The sequence below is a fragment of the Pseudopodoces humilis genome, chromosome 18, assembly GCF_049639895.1.
Source record: "Pseudopodoces humilis isolate 2021_Gansu_Grassland_sample_001 chromosome 18, ASM4963989v1, whole genome shotgun sequence".
NCBI classification, from domain to species: domain Eukaryota; kingdom Metazoa; phylum Chordata; class Aves; order Passeriformes; family Paridae; genus Pseudopodoces; species Pseudopodoces humilis.
Genome location: NC_142217.1, coordinates 15,554,175 through 15,569,402, shown reverse-complemented (window position 1 = coordinate 15,569,402; position 15,228 = coordinate 15,554,175). Strand labels below are relative to the sequence as shown.

The window sequence follows — 15,228 nt, the reverse complement described above, 5'->3', positions numbered from 1 at the left end:
TTTTGTTTCCTTGCTCCAATCCAAACTGATGATTAAATGTTTTGTTCTGGGGTCCTAAAAGCTCCTCAACAATAGAAAGCCTAGTGGGAGCAAACTCCAAAGTGAACAGAGAATATCATCCAGGTTCCTAAACCAGAGTGTAAGTATTATCCTGGACTTGCTTGGTGCATGAACTTGCCACCAAGCCTTTGAAGGACGTGTTTCCAGCTGCCTGGCCTTCAGCCACGCAGGCAGGACTGTCTCTCTCGGCTTTTATTTGGGCAACAGGGAAAATCCAGAGGTTTGCAGGGCTTAGGGAAGATGGACACCAGGGGAAAAAGCTATCCCAAGCCCTGCAGGTAGCATTATGGAAGCACTTTCCAGCTGAGGAGCCCAGGACTGTGGGCAGGAATAACTCTCCTGCCCCTGGCAGACAGTGGTGGCTGGAAGCACAAGAAAGCTGTTAATTCCACTTGAATTTTAGCCTCCAGGGTGCTCATTAAAAAAAGGTTCCAAGTTTCCTACCTCATGTGTCAACAACATGTGGAGAAACGCTGTGTAGGGCTCTGTGGGTCTGTTATCTCCTCTCCTGTTATTAATGGTGTTTTTTTAATCACAGCGTTGTCTCTTTTGTCATCGCGCGTTTGCGTCGGAGCCGTGTGCGATGCAAATCCTGCCAAGCCCTGCTCTGGGCAGAGCTCAGGGGGCTGAAGGGAGGGGTCATCATTATTCCAATCACAAAGGAGTATTTGGAAGGTCAGAGCCGAAATGCCTGACCCAGCCTGGAACGGAGGAGCTGTGCTCGCACTGGAAAACGCCTCGTCTCTCTCGTATTTTCCTTTCGCCGTTCCAATCCTCCCCCTGGCTGTCAGGCTCCAGCTGTGAATCACTCCTGGGCACGTGGCTAACACATGAATGCTGCAAAATATTTTGATGGAGGGGAACGGGGGTGGGAGCACGAGATAATCCAGCCAATTGTTCCCAACCCTTCGAGTCCTGTGCCTCCAGCATTTGCAAGGGCGTCTGTCCCAGAGCTCTCAGTCATGCTGAAAAGTGGGATTTGGTGAATAAGGAAAAGCATTTGATATCACAGGTCAGTGGGACTGGTATTTCCAGGAGTGAGCAAGGGTTGTAAGTAGAAATAGCTGCCCCAGATTAAGCCCTGGCTCCTCACAGTCTTCAGCTGATTGCTTCTCCCATTGGGAGGCTGAGTAGGCCTGGGTGGAAAAAAGGATTTGGAGAGGGAACCTCTTCAGCAGCTTCCACTCCCAAATCTCCACATCTCCCAGGGGAACGTGGGTGATGTTAATCATGGGTTGCTGCTTGTAACAGCCCTTGTTGTCTCCCCAACAGCTTCACAGAAGCCATGAAGAGCCAGCCGAAGCTGGAGAGCTGGGACTGCCTCTGGACCTACTACACAGGCTTGGCCATCTCAGCTGTAGGGACCTTGTTTGTCATCTCCAGCTTCTTAGCACTGGGATTCACCGGGACCTTCCTAGGTAAGCACTGAAAATCCAACAGCTTTACCAGAAAGTGCATTTAATCCTTGCAGGGATCTCTTGCTAGGGCACAATCCTGTAGGAATTTCCTCATCCTTGCCTTCAGGGCTGTTAGATTTGTCATTATGATACCAAAGGATGACCCAATCCTGCTGTTACCTCAGTTACCACACACAGAGGGAATGGCACAGTGGTTTTATACAGCAAATCCCATCACCTCCAGCATCAAGCCTGGAGGTTTGGAGCACAGCTGCTCATCTGCCAGCCCAAACACCCTCCAGAAAAGCAACCCCAAGTTCAAGACCTCACAAGTAGCCCTGGCACAGTGGGTGTGAGCTGTCCAGCAGCCCTGCTTCGAGCACCCACCTGCTCATCACACGTGCTGAGGCAGGATGTTGTTTGCTCTCCCCTCTGCAATAAACCTGATGTTCGCTGACAGATCCTTTTATCTGCCGCTTTATGGCAGAAGGCATTTTCCACTGTGCCTGCTTTCACATTTAGAGCGTAATTCTGTTAGCATTGTTGACTTTGAAAACATGCCAGTATGTGTGGAATTCATAAAAATAAAGTAGAGACAGGAACAATAAATATCCAAGGAAAGGGGCAGCTCCTGCTGGCTGAAATAATCACAGCCCCAGCTTTGACACCTCATTTAGGCTGTGCTTTTGCAAGTGCTTTACAAACCAGATTCAATTAGCTCCTGTGGCGGTGTTAGGAAGAAGAGAGGGACTTAATAAGCCTTCCTGGTTTCAAGTGGAGTTGCAAAGAAATGTGTTGAGTTGGCCGAAATCCTGCTGTCAAAAATAGAGCTCAGCACTCCTAAACGTGTGCCCTCACCCTCCATGTGCAGCCTCGCTCCTGGGCCCCTGTCACACCCCTGTCCCTCAGCTACTGGGCACCAGCATCCTCCAAAATCACCAGCAGCCCTCTGAAGTGATGTCATGCCTGTGGAGTCATGTCCAGAAAGGCCAGGCACAGGAGTACCCATCAGCAAGAGCTGCTTGAACGCTCCTGAAGTTCAGCCAGATCTGGAGTTGTTTACGTAAAGCCTGATTCATCCCACCAGGAGGATCCACTGGACTTGAACCGCTGGGAAAAAGCAAACAAGTGAGTCAGGCTCAGCGTAAGAGGTGAGAGGGCCCTCTCCCTCAGATCTGTATCCCCCAAGGCAGGGAAGAGCTGGGTGCTAGTGGTCCATATAAGGCATTTCTGCTCCATCCTCTCTGCCAGGGAGGCTCTCTGGACACGCCAAGGACCAGCTCTCTCTGCTAGCAGGGCATGACGGGCACCAGGGCACAGCTGAGTCAGGCTGGGGACATTCCAGGAGCATTTCAGGCTGGCTCAGAACCTCTGCAGCACTGAGGCATGGCCCAGCTGGAGGCCCATAGAGGATCCATCCTTGGACTGGTAACAGCTTCTCCACTCCACACAAGCCCCATGAGTCCAACAAATTCTTAATGGAGAATGTCCCTCAGCGTGGTTTGTTCCCCAGCCATGGGGAAGACAACGGGTCTGCAGGTCTCTGAGTATCCCATGTGGGATGTTCTCTTGCTCAGGACTCTCTCAGGACTGGTACTTCCAATATCCATGCAGGATTTTAGTGCTGCCCTGGTGCTGCAGGTGGAGCAAGGACTCCAGATAGCAAAGGGCTGCACTGTTTGGCAAGGAGAGGGCATCCAGCTTCTTCTCACTGTTGACATCTGAGCTCAAGAAAAGTTTTTGACACACAGACACTTCAAAAATTACTGGACCTGGATGTGACCCTTTGTGGGTTTTTCTACAGCAATGAGGGCTGAACCAGGCAGGGCACAGGGATGCCTGTTTAATTCCTTCCTTACAGCACATTCAGGTTTTGGAGCAGCTGCAGAACACTTTGTCTCTCTAGTGTGGGCTAAATGGTGCAGTGGGAGCTGTGTGAGTCACCCTTCTCCAGCAGCCTGGCTGTGCCACCCCATCTCCAGCACGGCAGCACCAGCTCCAGATGCTGTTTGCAGCGGCTGGATGTGGTCCCTCATCCTGGCAGAACCATCCCTGGTGCCCTGTGCCCTCACTGGGATTCAGGCATCACTTCAGCACCCTCCTTGTTTGCCCTGTTTCCCAAAACAACATGGTGATGAGGGCTTGGCTTATCTCAAGGCTGAGGACATGGAGAGGCTGCTTTGCCTGTGACATTTTTTCCAGCACTGACCAAGATTTCAAGTCAATCTGAACTGACCAAAGTCTGTTGCTGGGCCTGGAGAGGCTGACAAGTCTCCAGGGTGAAGCAGAGGTGGTGCTTCAGCCCAGGTCAGGCTCCAGGGATTCTGGGGGACCTTGCAGAGTGCACTGAATGGCTTTTTGCTGCTGTCATCCCACCCTGTGCAGTGAGATGGCTGCACAGACCTCCAGCAAAAAAATAACTCAAATTAGATGCCAAAGTGCCTTGGCAAGGCTGATTCCTGATTTGAGGGCTCATGAAGGCACAGGAGATGCTCAGGGTGATGCTGTGCAACACAACACACAGTCCTGTCCCTAAGCACCTCTCTGAACATAAACACATATAAACCACCTCTGTGCTGGTCATGTTCATTGACCTGTGCAGGTTTAGAGGCAGAGATTACACTGGAAAATCTCCTGGGGAGTTGCCTGTGTGCTCCTGCTCATGGGGAGCCTGCCTGGAGGGTTGCACAGCCCCACCAGTGCTGGGCACAGATAAGTCCCTGCCAGCCCCACGGACCCAAGGCTTTGTGTGAACCTCCTCAGTGCCAGTGCCAGAGTGAGGCGTTCAGCTCAAAGGCGAGGGCGGGCAGGGGATAATGAAGCATTTTGACACATAAAAAAGCACAGAAATGGGCTGTGGCAGGGGGTGATGTGTTCTTTCTACCAGAACAATCTCAGAGATGAATTGCCAAGTAACTGTGAGAACATATAGTATGAATACAAGGCAATTATCTCACTTAGTGGCCTGTAGTTAAAGCCCAAAAGCATTGTGTAATTGGGCAGGGGCTGTTTATCCTTAGAAATAAATGTTTTAGCACCATGTGAGGTCAAAGAAATTACAATACTATCCAGGTAATAATAATAACCTTGAATAGTTTGCACTCCTGTAATGCCTTTCATCTGGATTTGTGAGCACTTTCTCACCATACATTAATCCTCACCACCCTCTGTGCTCTAAGAAAGACTGATGTTATGATCGGTGCACAATAGCACCGGGAGGGACGGAGGAGACTCGCCCAAGGTCAGGGAAGGGGCTGGCAGCAAAGCTGGGGACACAGCCTGGGCTGGTGGCAGTGCCCTGGGCTGGGGGACCCGCTGCTCCTCACGGATCAATGCTTCTGCAGTGGACATGGAGCATGGGTGGTGCAGTGGATGGAAAGGAACAGAACTGAGGAAGGGTTTGGAGCAGCAGGAATAGCTGAAAGAGCTGGGAGAGGGGCTCAGCCTGGAGAAAAGGAGGATCAGGGGGAACCTTTTGGCTCTCCACAACTCCCTGACAGGAGGGTGCAGCCAGAGAGGGGTCAGGATCTGCAACAAGGGACAGGGCAAGAGGAAATGACCCCAAGTTGTACCAGGGGATGTTTACATTTGATGTCAGGAAAAAGTGCTTCACCAAAGGGGTTGTCAAGCCCTGACACAGGCTGCCCAGGGCAGTGGGGGGATTTAAAAGTCGTGTAGATGTGGTGCTTTGTGGTCTCACTTGTAAGACCAACAGAGCCAGATATCTGCATCCTGGCCCTTTACCCCCCCAGAAATGTTGTTCACGAGCTGCACATCTCCTTGTCATTTCTTTTCCAAGCTCCTTTCAGGAGGGTGGAAGGATTACTCCAAGGTAGATGGAAAGCTGGTTGGGTGCTGACAGTTCTGAAAGCTTTCCTCATTACAGATGACAATCACCCATTATCATCATCATCACTGTGCTGATAACTGAGTGTTTTGTAGGCAGAGGTGCTATTTTCTGAAATTCTGAGAAACTCTCTGAACTATGAGGTAAGGGTGACATTATGGATGAGGACATTTGGTCGTGGTGGTCATGATTGTAACAGCTCCAAACACCATTACACGGCACTGGGTTTATTTTCACATTAAATGGATTTGATCCCATGCACTTGCTTCCTCATGGAGTGGTGTTGAGCAGGCAATTTTACAAATGCAAAAACCAGAATCAACCAGTTGGGACCTCGAGAGCTGTGTCCTGATGGGGGACGTGGCTGCCACAACCTCACTGCAATGCAGGAACCTTCCTCGCAGGCAAAGAGCCATTCCTGGAAAAGCTGATAGACACAGAGTAAACAAACAACTTATTTGTTGCTGTTTCCTCAGCCTGGAAGTCAGTGCTGAAACCCTTTTCTGTGTATCCCTGGCAGGGATGCCCTGTGGCACGGGGAATCAGTGTGCCAGAGCCCCCCCCCCCACGACTCCCAATTTCATGGAGCCTAACCAGAAGCTCTCTGCTTGCTCTTAGGTGATTACTTTGGCATCCTGATGGAGGAAAAAGTGACCAGCTTCCCTTTCAGCATCCTGGATAATCCCATGTACTGGGGCAGCACAGCCGTCTACCTGGGCTGGTCCCTCATGTGAGTACGTGCCCCTACAAACACCTCTAGTTGTAGGGCGAGTGTGGGGCCAAAAAGACACTCTGTGATGGCAGAGAAAGCACAGCCTGCCCTGACTTCTGCCACCCCTGGCTATTTTTGTGTGTGGAAAATCTTGTGCTGTCTCGAAACACTCACAGCATTTCTTGTAGAAAAATAAATAGCGGCCAAGTGCTGGGGGAGAGGAGGCATCAGCAAACGCTCTGCAGCTGAATGAGGTCCTTGGCAGGCTCTGCACGTGGAAAAATCAACATTCAGGGCCAAATTCATGCAGGGTGTCACTCGGCAGGGGCAGGGCACTGGTACTGGGGAGCAGTGTGACCCTGCAATTACTCTGAAAAAAGCAAAACAAACCAAGCCACCCTTTCCCCCAGCCCACGGTGACAACACTTCCGAAACACTCCTTGTGTGATACAACACAGCTTAATAGCCTGCTTAGGAGGAAATGAATAGGCTGTAATTTAGCAGCAAATGAGCAATATACTCTATTCAGTCTAACAAGTTTGATGTGGGTTTCATTTAATATCACATTTTATTTATTTGCCCAGGAGAAAAAAAAAAACCAAAAAAAAAAAAAAAGAACAAACCTGGCTGTGCTACTTCAGGAGCCCATGAAGTGTTACAGGCCGTTATCACTGGGCATTTTGCACTGGTGCTCCTGACTGTGAATACCTCTCCTCTGCTTGGCTGGAAGAAATTAAGTGCTTTGCCACTTTCTGGTCATTTTTTTTCAGCCATGTGTGCAGCCCCTGGTAATAAGTAAAGCTGATGGTTTCTCTCCTGTCTCCACTGAACCTTGCTGCTGTTAGTTCTGCACTTGAAATCCCCCCAGGTGCTGTCAGGGTTGGCTGCATGAGGCTGTTTCCCTTCCTGGCAGAGCCACGGCACAGGATGGGGTTTAAATCCTGGGAAATGGTGCAGGAGAGCCAAAGGCAGGCAGAGTTGGCCACAGGATCTGCAGCAGCACCATGGAAATGTGGATATTGCTGTGGGAAGTGGGGCAGAGCTGGGATAGGATGAGTCTCCCACACCACACCACGACCCCCACAGCAGCACAGAAGTAGGAATTTGACCAGGAGGAATTACAAGGAGATCTTTATTTGTTTTAAAATCAGCATCAAACTACTTCCTAAAATCTTTGCAGAATTCACTGAACCCTCCTGAGCTGTTTCTGTCACAGAATCCCTTCTTCACCCCTCTCATTGTGGTTTTCCACCACAATTCTGGGCCAGAGCAGCTAGAAGCAGCTCAGGATAGCAGTGATTGCCTCCTTTTTCTCATTAAAAGGCTGCCACCATTAAGCCCAGTGAGGCATGACAAATAATTGCTGAGAACAAATTGCTGGAGCTGTGCAAAGTGGCACCAAGACACCACCCACCTGCCTGGGGGAAGCTCAGCACAACCCTTCTCACGGTGGTTTTGGCTGTTTCTCTTCCCTGGGACCTCAGTTCGTACAATCACAGAATCATTTAGGTTGGAAAAGGATTATAAGATCATCGAGTCCAAACATTAACCCAGCACTGCCATGATCAGAGCTAAAACATGTCCCCAGATGCCACATTTACATGACTTTTAGATCCCTCCAGGGATGGTGACTCCACCACTGCCCTGGGCAGCTCTGCCAGGGCTTGACAACCCTTCCAGGGAAGAAATTTTCCCAATATCCAACCTAAACCTCCTGTGGGGCAACTCGAGGCCATTTCCTCTTTTCTTGTTGCTTGTATCCTGGCTTCACTCTTCTGTCAGGGAGTTGGAGAGAGTGAAAAGGTTCCCCCCTGAGCCTCCTTTTCTCCAGGCTGAGCCTCCCCATCTCCCTCAGCTGCTCCCAGTGCTCCAGACCCATCCCCAGCTCTGTTCCCTTCTCTGGACACCCTCCATTGGCTGATTTTTTGGGGGGGTCCACACTTTCTCCTGAGGTTCCAGAGCTTTCAGAAGATGTCAGGTGTCTGCCCTCAGAGGCCAGGGCTGATGTCCCATCTCTGTGGCAGCAGGAGGGATGCTGGAGGAACACTGCAGCTGTCTGATTCTGGGCAGACCTAAAAGAACAGAGCACATTTGTCCTCCCTTGGTGATGCACCACAGTCCTTATCATGGCATCAGAACCCAAAGGATTGATCCATTCTCATCCATAAGGGATGAAAACATCACATTTACCAGCTTGTCCTCTGACTCCAGCCCAGCCTTAAAAGCATCTAGTGAGGTGACCCACAGCCATGGGGAGCTGCAGCAAGGCTGGGGACAGACAGCTACCCAAAAACTACCCCAAAAAAACTCCTGCCAGGACAACAAAACCTTCCTGACTGATTCATCATCGCTGCTGCAATCAGATGTGGCCCAATATGTAGGTCAAACTCGTAAGAGGACAGGAACAGTTCACCCAAATGCTGCTCATCACCTGTGTCGAGCAGCCTCATTTCTCCTGCGAGACAAATGGAGCATTCACTGTGTGGGGACAGCTTTGTGTGCCTCTGGTAGGGAAGTGTTCTAACTCACAGCAACAGGCTGTGTAAATCAGAGCTGGAGCTGCAGCCAAATGATGCAATTAGAGGTCTTGCTGTCAACAAACAATCATGTAAATTTGTTCTCTCTGATAGGAATCAAGAAGGAGACATGACTAAGCATGTAATAGCAGGGGCTTGGGAGAGAAGGAAGTTGCCCGAAGCTTCCTAATGAGGGAAAAAGTTATTACAGAATGAAAATGGTGAAGAGGTGATTTGTGGGTGCCTCTCCAGGGACTGACAAAGCTGGATGGTTCCTGAAAGTGGCTCCAGTATGAGGTTTAGGTAGTTCAGTCTCTCTTTCTGCAGGTGTGTTTTCCCAGCAGCACAAGTCACCTTGCACCAGGCTTGTGGGATGTTTATCCTCATAAAATCACAGAATGGTTTGGGTTGGAAGAAACTTGAAAGCTTATATTAATTGTCCCCTTTAATTAGGACACTGGTGATTGCCTTCAACTGCTGGTGGCAGCTCTGAGAGGGATGAGGGCTGGCTGTCAGCAAATAAAGTATTTAGCTGGTCCTTGGTGGAGAAATGTGCAAGGCCAGGCTGGACACGGTTTGGAGCAGGCTGGGATTGTGGAAGGTGTCCCTGCCCATGGCAGGGGTGGAATGAGATGAGCTTTGAGATCCTGTCCAGTCAAAGCCATTCCATGATTCTACAGTTCTATGACATTTCAGAGCAGGAGGTGATGAGGATTTTTGGTCCCAAAGCTATGGTCTCTGCTAAAAGGAACAGCCATCTCCATTGTATCCTGAGCTCTCGATCATCTCTCCCCACGAGCAGACAGCGAGGAGCAGTGAGTGGCATCGGTCCCCTGTGCTGTGCCTGGTGACATCTCACTGGAGGACACATTCCTGATACACCTTGAAATGTCTTTAAAAGTGAACCAAGCCCCCAGCACCCAGTCATGATGCAGAACCCACCCCAGCACCTTTCCCAGGGCAGGAATAGACCTTCCCATTTCTCCTCCCATCCCTTTCCATCCCCATCCCTTTCCATCCCCATCCCTGCTCTGGCTGAGCCACCACTTGGATGTGTGCGATGCCATACACTGCTCTGGCTGCCTTTTGTCCCCTGTGCCCTGGGTGGCCCATCTTTTTGGGACATCAGGCATTTCCCTCAGAGCATGGGCTGGGAGCTGCAGCCATATGTCAGCAGCTGCTCAGCCCTTAAACATCCCTATAATCTCAGGATTTAGCATCAAAGCAGGAGCTCTCATAGCAGAGACGTGCAGGGATCAGACTTAAAAGAAGTCACTGAAGTAGGCTGGGGAAGAGTCTTTGCCAAGTAACATCTGTCTAAGACAGTTAACATGAAGCACAAAAAAAAAAACCCCAACCCTTTTGTTTGCTTCTGTTTAATGAGCAAGCGAGAGCTCTCTGCAGCCCAGTGTCTCATTTCACTTTCTCAACCAGGTCTTGCATAAGCCCATGTACTTACCTGATCTTTTTCCTTCTCTTTCAAAACAGGCACGCCAGCCCAGCTGGCCTTTTGCTGACAGCTGTAGTGGCAATTTCCTACACAATCGCTGTGCTGTACGAGGGGTGAGTAGCTGTGCAGAGCTGGAGAGCTTCTAATTATTTCTACCAGCTTTAACTCTCAAGGTTTCAGAGAGCTGCACAAGTAGAGATGTTTTTTTTTCTCAATTAATTCAGCGGGGAAGAAGGAAAACAGAGGATTATTTTTCAATTGTTTTGATAATGGGCAGATTCCACTCTGAAACTATTTGCTGAGTTCTAGGAACATTTGTGCATTTTTTTATTTTTATCAAAATGAGGCCTTTTTTCCTTTTGGGTGCCGGATTCTGTCTACAGAAGAACAATAAGGAAGGCAGTGAGAGGACTCATTGTGTCTTCAGAGGAGCCCCCTACAAGAAGCACTTACATTTTGTAGTTCTTTGGATGGGCTTCTCTGCTGTTTTGCACCACAATAGCCCAACCACAGCACAGGATGGAGCTGCACAAAATAACTCCCAGAGGCAGCAGTTGTCTTTTGTATTTGGGAGGGAGGAGGAGGTGCAGAGAGCCATGGTCTGCATGAGGGGGAGTCTGGGTGTGTGCTGAGCCTTGTCCTGCTCGGCACAGGGATGCTCCTGTAGCTGCTCCACAATCCAGAGAGGCTGAAACCACGATTACCACGGCACAGGAATAGTCGGGCTGTGCCATCCTGTGAAGGACAAATTTTGTAGGCCCAAAGGTGAGCGCTCAGTAGCCTTGATTTTAATCCTTCCTCTCTTCTTTTGCCCCTCTCTTTTGTCTCTGCCCCCTCTCTCCCTGAATTCCCATCCTCCCTCCCAACTGCAGGCCTTTCACAGAGGAAATCTATCGCAGGAAGCAGAAGGGAGTGAAGAGCAAGTAGCCCCAGGTACGTTTGCTGATGGGGGCATTCCAGGGGCTGCTTTGCTGGGCTCCCCCACCAATGAGCACCCCTGCCCAGTCCTGCCTTCCCTGGCTCCTCCCGAGCCCTTCCCACACTTCTCAAAGCATTTCAGCTTCAAGCCTCTGCAAAATCCCAGGCAGAGAGGCTTTTCACAGCAGCAGTGGTGTCCGCCTCTTGGCACCTGACCAGCAGCCCCCAAATTGTTTTGATTATACACTTGAGAATCAGTGCGAGGGAAAATTGCTGGGAAGCTTTGAGGCTCCAGGCTTAATCTGAATCAGGCAGAAAAAAACAACTGTTGGCCATGGCAGGTGCTCCAGACAGTGGTAGGGATGGTGTGAGAGGGCATGTGTGCCTGCTCATCCCTCAGGGGAATCGGGCATCCCTGCTCCAGCTGCTCCTTGCCCGAGCCACAAACATTTCTGCCAGTGGGCTTACCCTAAAACCTCAGCCCAGGCTTTTTTGGGGAGCCAAAGGCTTCTGCAACAGCACAAGCTCCTTTCCTGGGGGTTCATTGCCATCTTGGAAGCCCCAGTGCATTTGCCTGCTGCTTGTTGTAGAGTTGGGACAGTCCCACAGCACCGCTGAGGTTTTGGCAGCACCGTAAGTGCTGCTCTGACAGAGCTGCTGTGGCACCACCGAGGTCCCCCATGGACTCCTGTCCCTTTGCCTTTTGCAGAGCTCTCTCTCGGGTACCTCGTGCCTCTCCGGTCTGATTTGCCCATTTTTCTGAGATGTATCCTAGTAATTAACCCAGCAACCCTTAATGAGCCGACTGAGCTCCCTGCAGCACTGGAAGTGACCAGAGGAACAGCCTGAGCCTGGTGGCAGCTCCTTGCCTCAGCCCACGGGAGATGGAAGTCCCTGTCCCCACATCTCTGTCCCGGTGCTCTCCGGGAGTTACGCAGTGCAGGACCTCCCCACCTCTTCTCCCACACCGATTATTGGAGACCTGCAGGAAAGAAGGAGTTCCCTTTGGACTGGAGGGAAAGCAGAGTAGTGACAGAAACACCGGGGGCCTTTCATGAGCGAGCTCTGAGCATCTGGAAGCACCGGCTCCTGAAGATCTTCTTGGTGCTGCCTAAGAACCACGAGAAGCAGACAAAGCTTGGGTGCAGCAATGGAGAGAGCTCAGGAGCCCCTGAGGATTCAAGCACAGATGGGGAAGGAACAGGGGAAATTGCTGTGAGCTCAACAACAGCAAAAACCTAAAATCCAACCCCTTCTTTTTTGGGAAGGGAACCTCCCCATCCAGAGCTGCGGTTTCCCACCCGTGCAGAGCCCTGCAGTGTCTCCACACTATTGCAAAGTGACTGAAAAGCACAGGAATGTGAATGTATGACCTAAACCACAGCCCAGGGGCATGGAGGGATGGCAGCTGTCCCGTGGGGAAGCCCCAGCATGGAGAAGAGCCAGGGGAAGAGTCAATCCCTGTCTGTACCTCACAGGTATCCCACCCCTGGCCATGTTAATGCCCCAGCCCCTCCTTTTCCCTGTGTCCACATGAGGGTCCTGCTGCCTTTCCCACCACCCAGTGCCTTCCAGCTGTTTTTCACCGTCTTGCAGGGGCAATGGGAGGGAGGGAAGAGAGGGACAGGTTTGTTCCTGCCGTCCACACCGTGCAGCAGCCAGGTATGGATGTGCCCCTCCACCCCTGCCACCAACCTCACCATGTCCCAGAATTGTCCAGTGCTGAATCCTGCCTCGAACAGAAAGACTCCAGAGGTGATGCTCCAGCCCCAGGCTCTGTTTTCACAGATTCCCAGAACAATGTGAGAAATGAACTGTAAATGATCAAACGAGCAGGTGCTGGAGAAGGGAGCTGTGCTGCTGCCGGCTCCCACACGGGCACTGGAATGTGGGGCCACATCTCAGCATCACATTGTCCCCTCCACAGAGGGTCCTCCCTCTTCTCAGTGTCACCTCCATGAAACGGTTCCGCTTCCTTTTGCTTTTACACATTGTAATTAACTCACCCTCCAGGCATTGCTCAGCAGAATTAAAAGTGTTGGTCTCTTTTCAGTCCGGCCTCCATTTCCTCCGGAAGGGCTCACAAATGCTGTGTTTATGTTTCATCACTTCAGAACCATTACACATAGATTTATTTTTTTATTGCCATCTCAACCACCTTCCTCTCAAAGATTTGGGCATAGTATTTTATTTTTAGATAAGTTTCCACATTCCCTTCACAGCTAATGTTTATAGACGGAGGCTAAACCGGCCCAGTACCCATAGCAACCATTGAGGAGAGGATACATTGCATTATTCAGACAATTTATGTCAGAGTTGCCAGTCCTGGCTCAAAGTCTCTGATGTCAATAAACTTGCATTTGTTGATAAGTGAAATCAGTATTTACTGAAGAAGCACATGCTCGTACGGGAAGAATTATTCCTAATGAGAACACAGCGAGGGCTGTATTTGTGCAGTTTCATTCCCGGTCTGGGGACCATGTGTGCCTTTCCTAGTCCCTGCTGCAAGGCCAGAAGGAACCCCAGTTGTACCATTCCCCTCCCCAGCCAATATCAGCCTCCTAAAACGTGTGTCTGTCACCATAAACCCCAGTGGTGGAGCTGCTTCCCATGCCGTGAGCGCAGGGGTTTGGAGCTGTGCTGGGACTGGCTTCACAGACTCCTTCCCCCTTGATCTGCCATTTCCAGCCTTTCCCACTTCCCAGCCATTCTGTGGCAGCTTTGCATTGCACAAGGCTTTCTTCTGGGGCTGTGCCAGACACATCCCTGGTTTTAGTAGCTCTTTCCACAGAAGCCAGCACGGATTAAACATCTTTGCTTTCACAGAACTGGTTCTGGCTGCCATAAAGTTGGAGTTGGATATTTTAGAGGCATCTGCTCTCTTCCCTGAAGAGGGATGGTGAGGAGCTGGAAGTTGATGTTCCAGTCCATCTCATGCGGTCAGAGCCCACCTTTCTCCCTGACCAGTCCCAGTCCCAGTCCCAGTCCCAGTCCCAGTCCCAGTCCCAGTCCCAGTCCCAGGTGTTGCTGTGCTGTTCCCCAGGGCTGTAGGGAGGGAGACACAGAGGCGCCATTATTTATGTTGTTTTATGGTATTTAAGAGCAAGGGATTAGGTGACTCTCCTTGGTTATAAGGAAAAAAAAAGTGACTCCTCTGCAATTGCCTAATATTTCCAAGAATTTGAGATTACACAGGGAGGGGGTGAAACCTTCAGGCTGAGCACGAAGCGCTGGTGGTGCCGCAGCTGTTTCCCCTCTTCTGGCTGCAGCTGGGACACATCCTGCATGGATGCAGGGATGGATCTCGTGGCCAGGGTCAGAACGTGAGTCCTGCTGCTTCCAGAGGAGAGACCAGCACTGTGGGACCCCCAGGACCAGCCCGGTGCAGCCCCAGCTCTGCACTGGCACAGGCAGGAGCGTCCAGCTCTTGCAGAGCCATCAAGGACCAAATGGGGTCCCTGGAAATGGGGTCATGGGGCCATTTTCATACCTTCATGCCTTCAAAATCCAGCACAGGGCCTGCTGGGACCACTGGAGCTTGGCAGGGGGGTTGTTTGCAGCCTTGGGAATTGCTTCACGTGATGCTGTGTGCTGACGCCACAGATAACGCTTCCTTTGAAGTTTGGGATATTTCTCCAGAGCAAACACCAGGAAAGGAGAAACTAGTTAAATCTCAACTCCTACCTGGCAGGGACAGCTAGGTCACCAAGGCCACAGCTCTGTGCTGCCTCAGGTCCCGCCATCCCACCAGACAACCTCTGTGCCCACTCTCACGGAGGTTTTCTCTGCCTGGTTGCTTCCATGGCTCCCCCACACATCTCCCTCCCATGGAACTGCACATGGTAATTCCTTGGGATGAGAGGATCAGCTGTACAATAAACACCCCAGCAACAGGGATGCAGGGCCAGCTCCACACTCGCAGAATGTTTCATCCAGGAAAACTCTGGGAAGCGGAGGCTGCATCCTCTGGTCCTTCCCCTGATGGTGGTGACATCCAGGAGCAGGGACACATTCCCAAAGGCTCTTCCCTCCGTTGTGACCGCCTGTAACCCCGTGCCAGTGTTTGCTTTCGCCCAGGGAAGCTGTGCTGCCTTGCCCCAGGGATGGCCACCGGCCCTTACGTGGCAAACAAACACAGAATAAACACGTGGCGCAATCGGGGCAGCACGTGCGGCACTGGCAGCGCTGGGAATTCGCCATTCCCGCCCTGCTCCTGCCTGCTGAGTCTGCTCTTTGGCTCTTTGGGAAGATGGCAGGAAATGAGGAGCTCAGGGCTCTGGTGAGGGCTCCCAAACCCATCCCAACACTGAAACAGAACCTTGGCTTTT

The 15,228-nt window shown here is 51.1% G+C and overlaps 1 protein-coding gene across 3 annotated transcripts in view; it reads left to right on the top strand.

The window, feature by feature from the left end:
* Window positions 1-12,952, top strand: part of PEMT (phosphatidylethanolamine N-methyltransferase) — a 42,124-nt gene extending 29,172 nt beyond the window's left edge. For all 3 annotated transcript variants that reach the window (XM_014252803.2, XM_005523050.3, XM_014252802.2), the window contains exons 4-8: window positions 1,333-1,478; window positions 5,923-6,034; window positions 10,021-10,095; window positions 10,855-10,915; window positions 11,610-12,952. In XM_014252803.2, coding sequence (XP_014108278.2) covers window positions 1,333-1,478; window positions 5,923-6,034; window positions 10,021-10,095; window positions 10,855-10,909 — 388 coding nt within the window. In that variant the 3' untranslated portion in view covers window positions 10,910-10,915; window positions 11,610-12,952. The remainder of the gene's footprint in view (window positions 1-1,332; window positions 1,479-5,922; window positions 6,035-10,020; window positions 10,096-10,854; window positions 10,916-11,609) is intronic.
* Window positions 12,953-15,228: the final 2,276 nt, after the last annotated feature.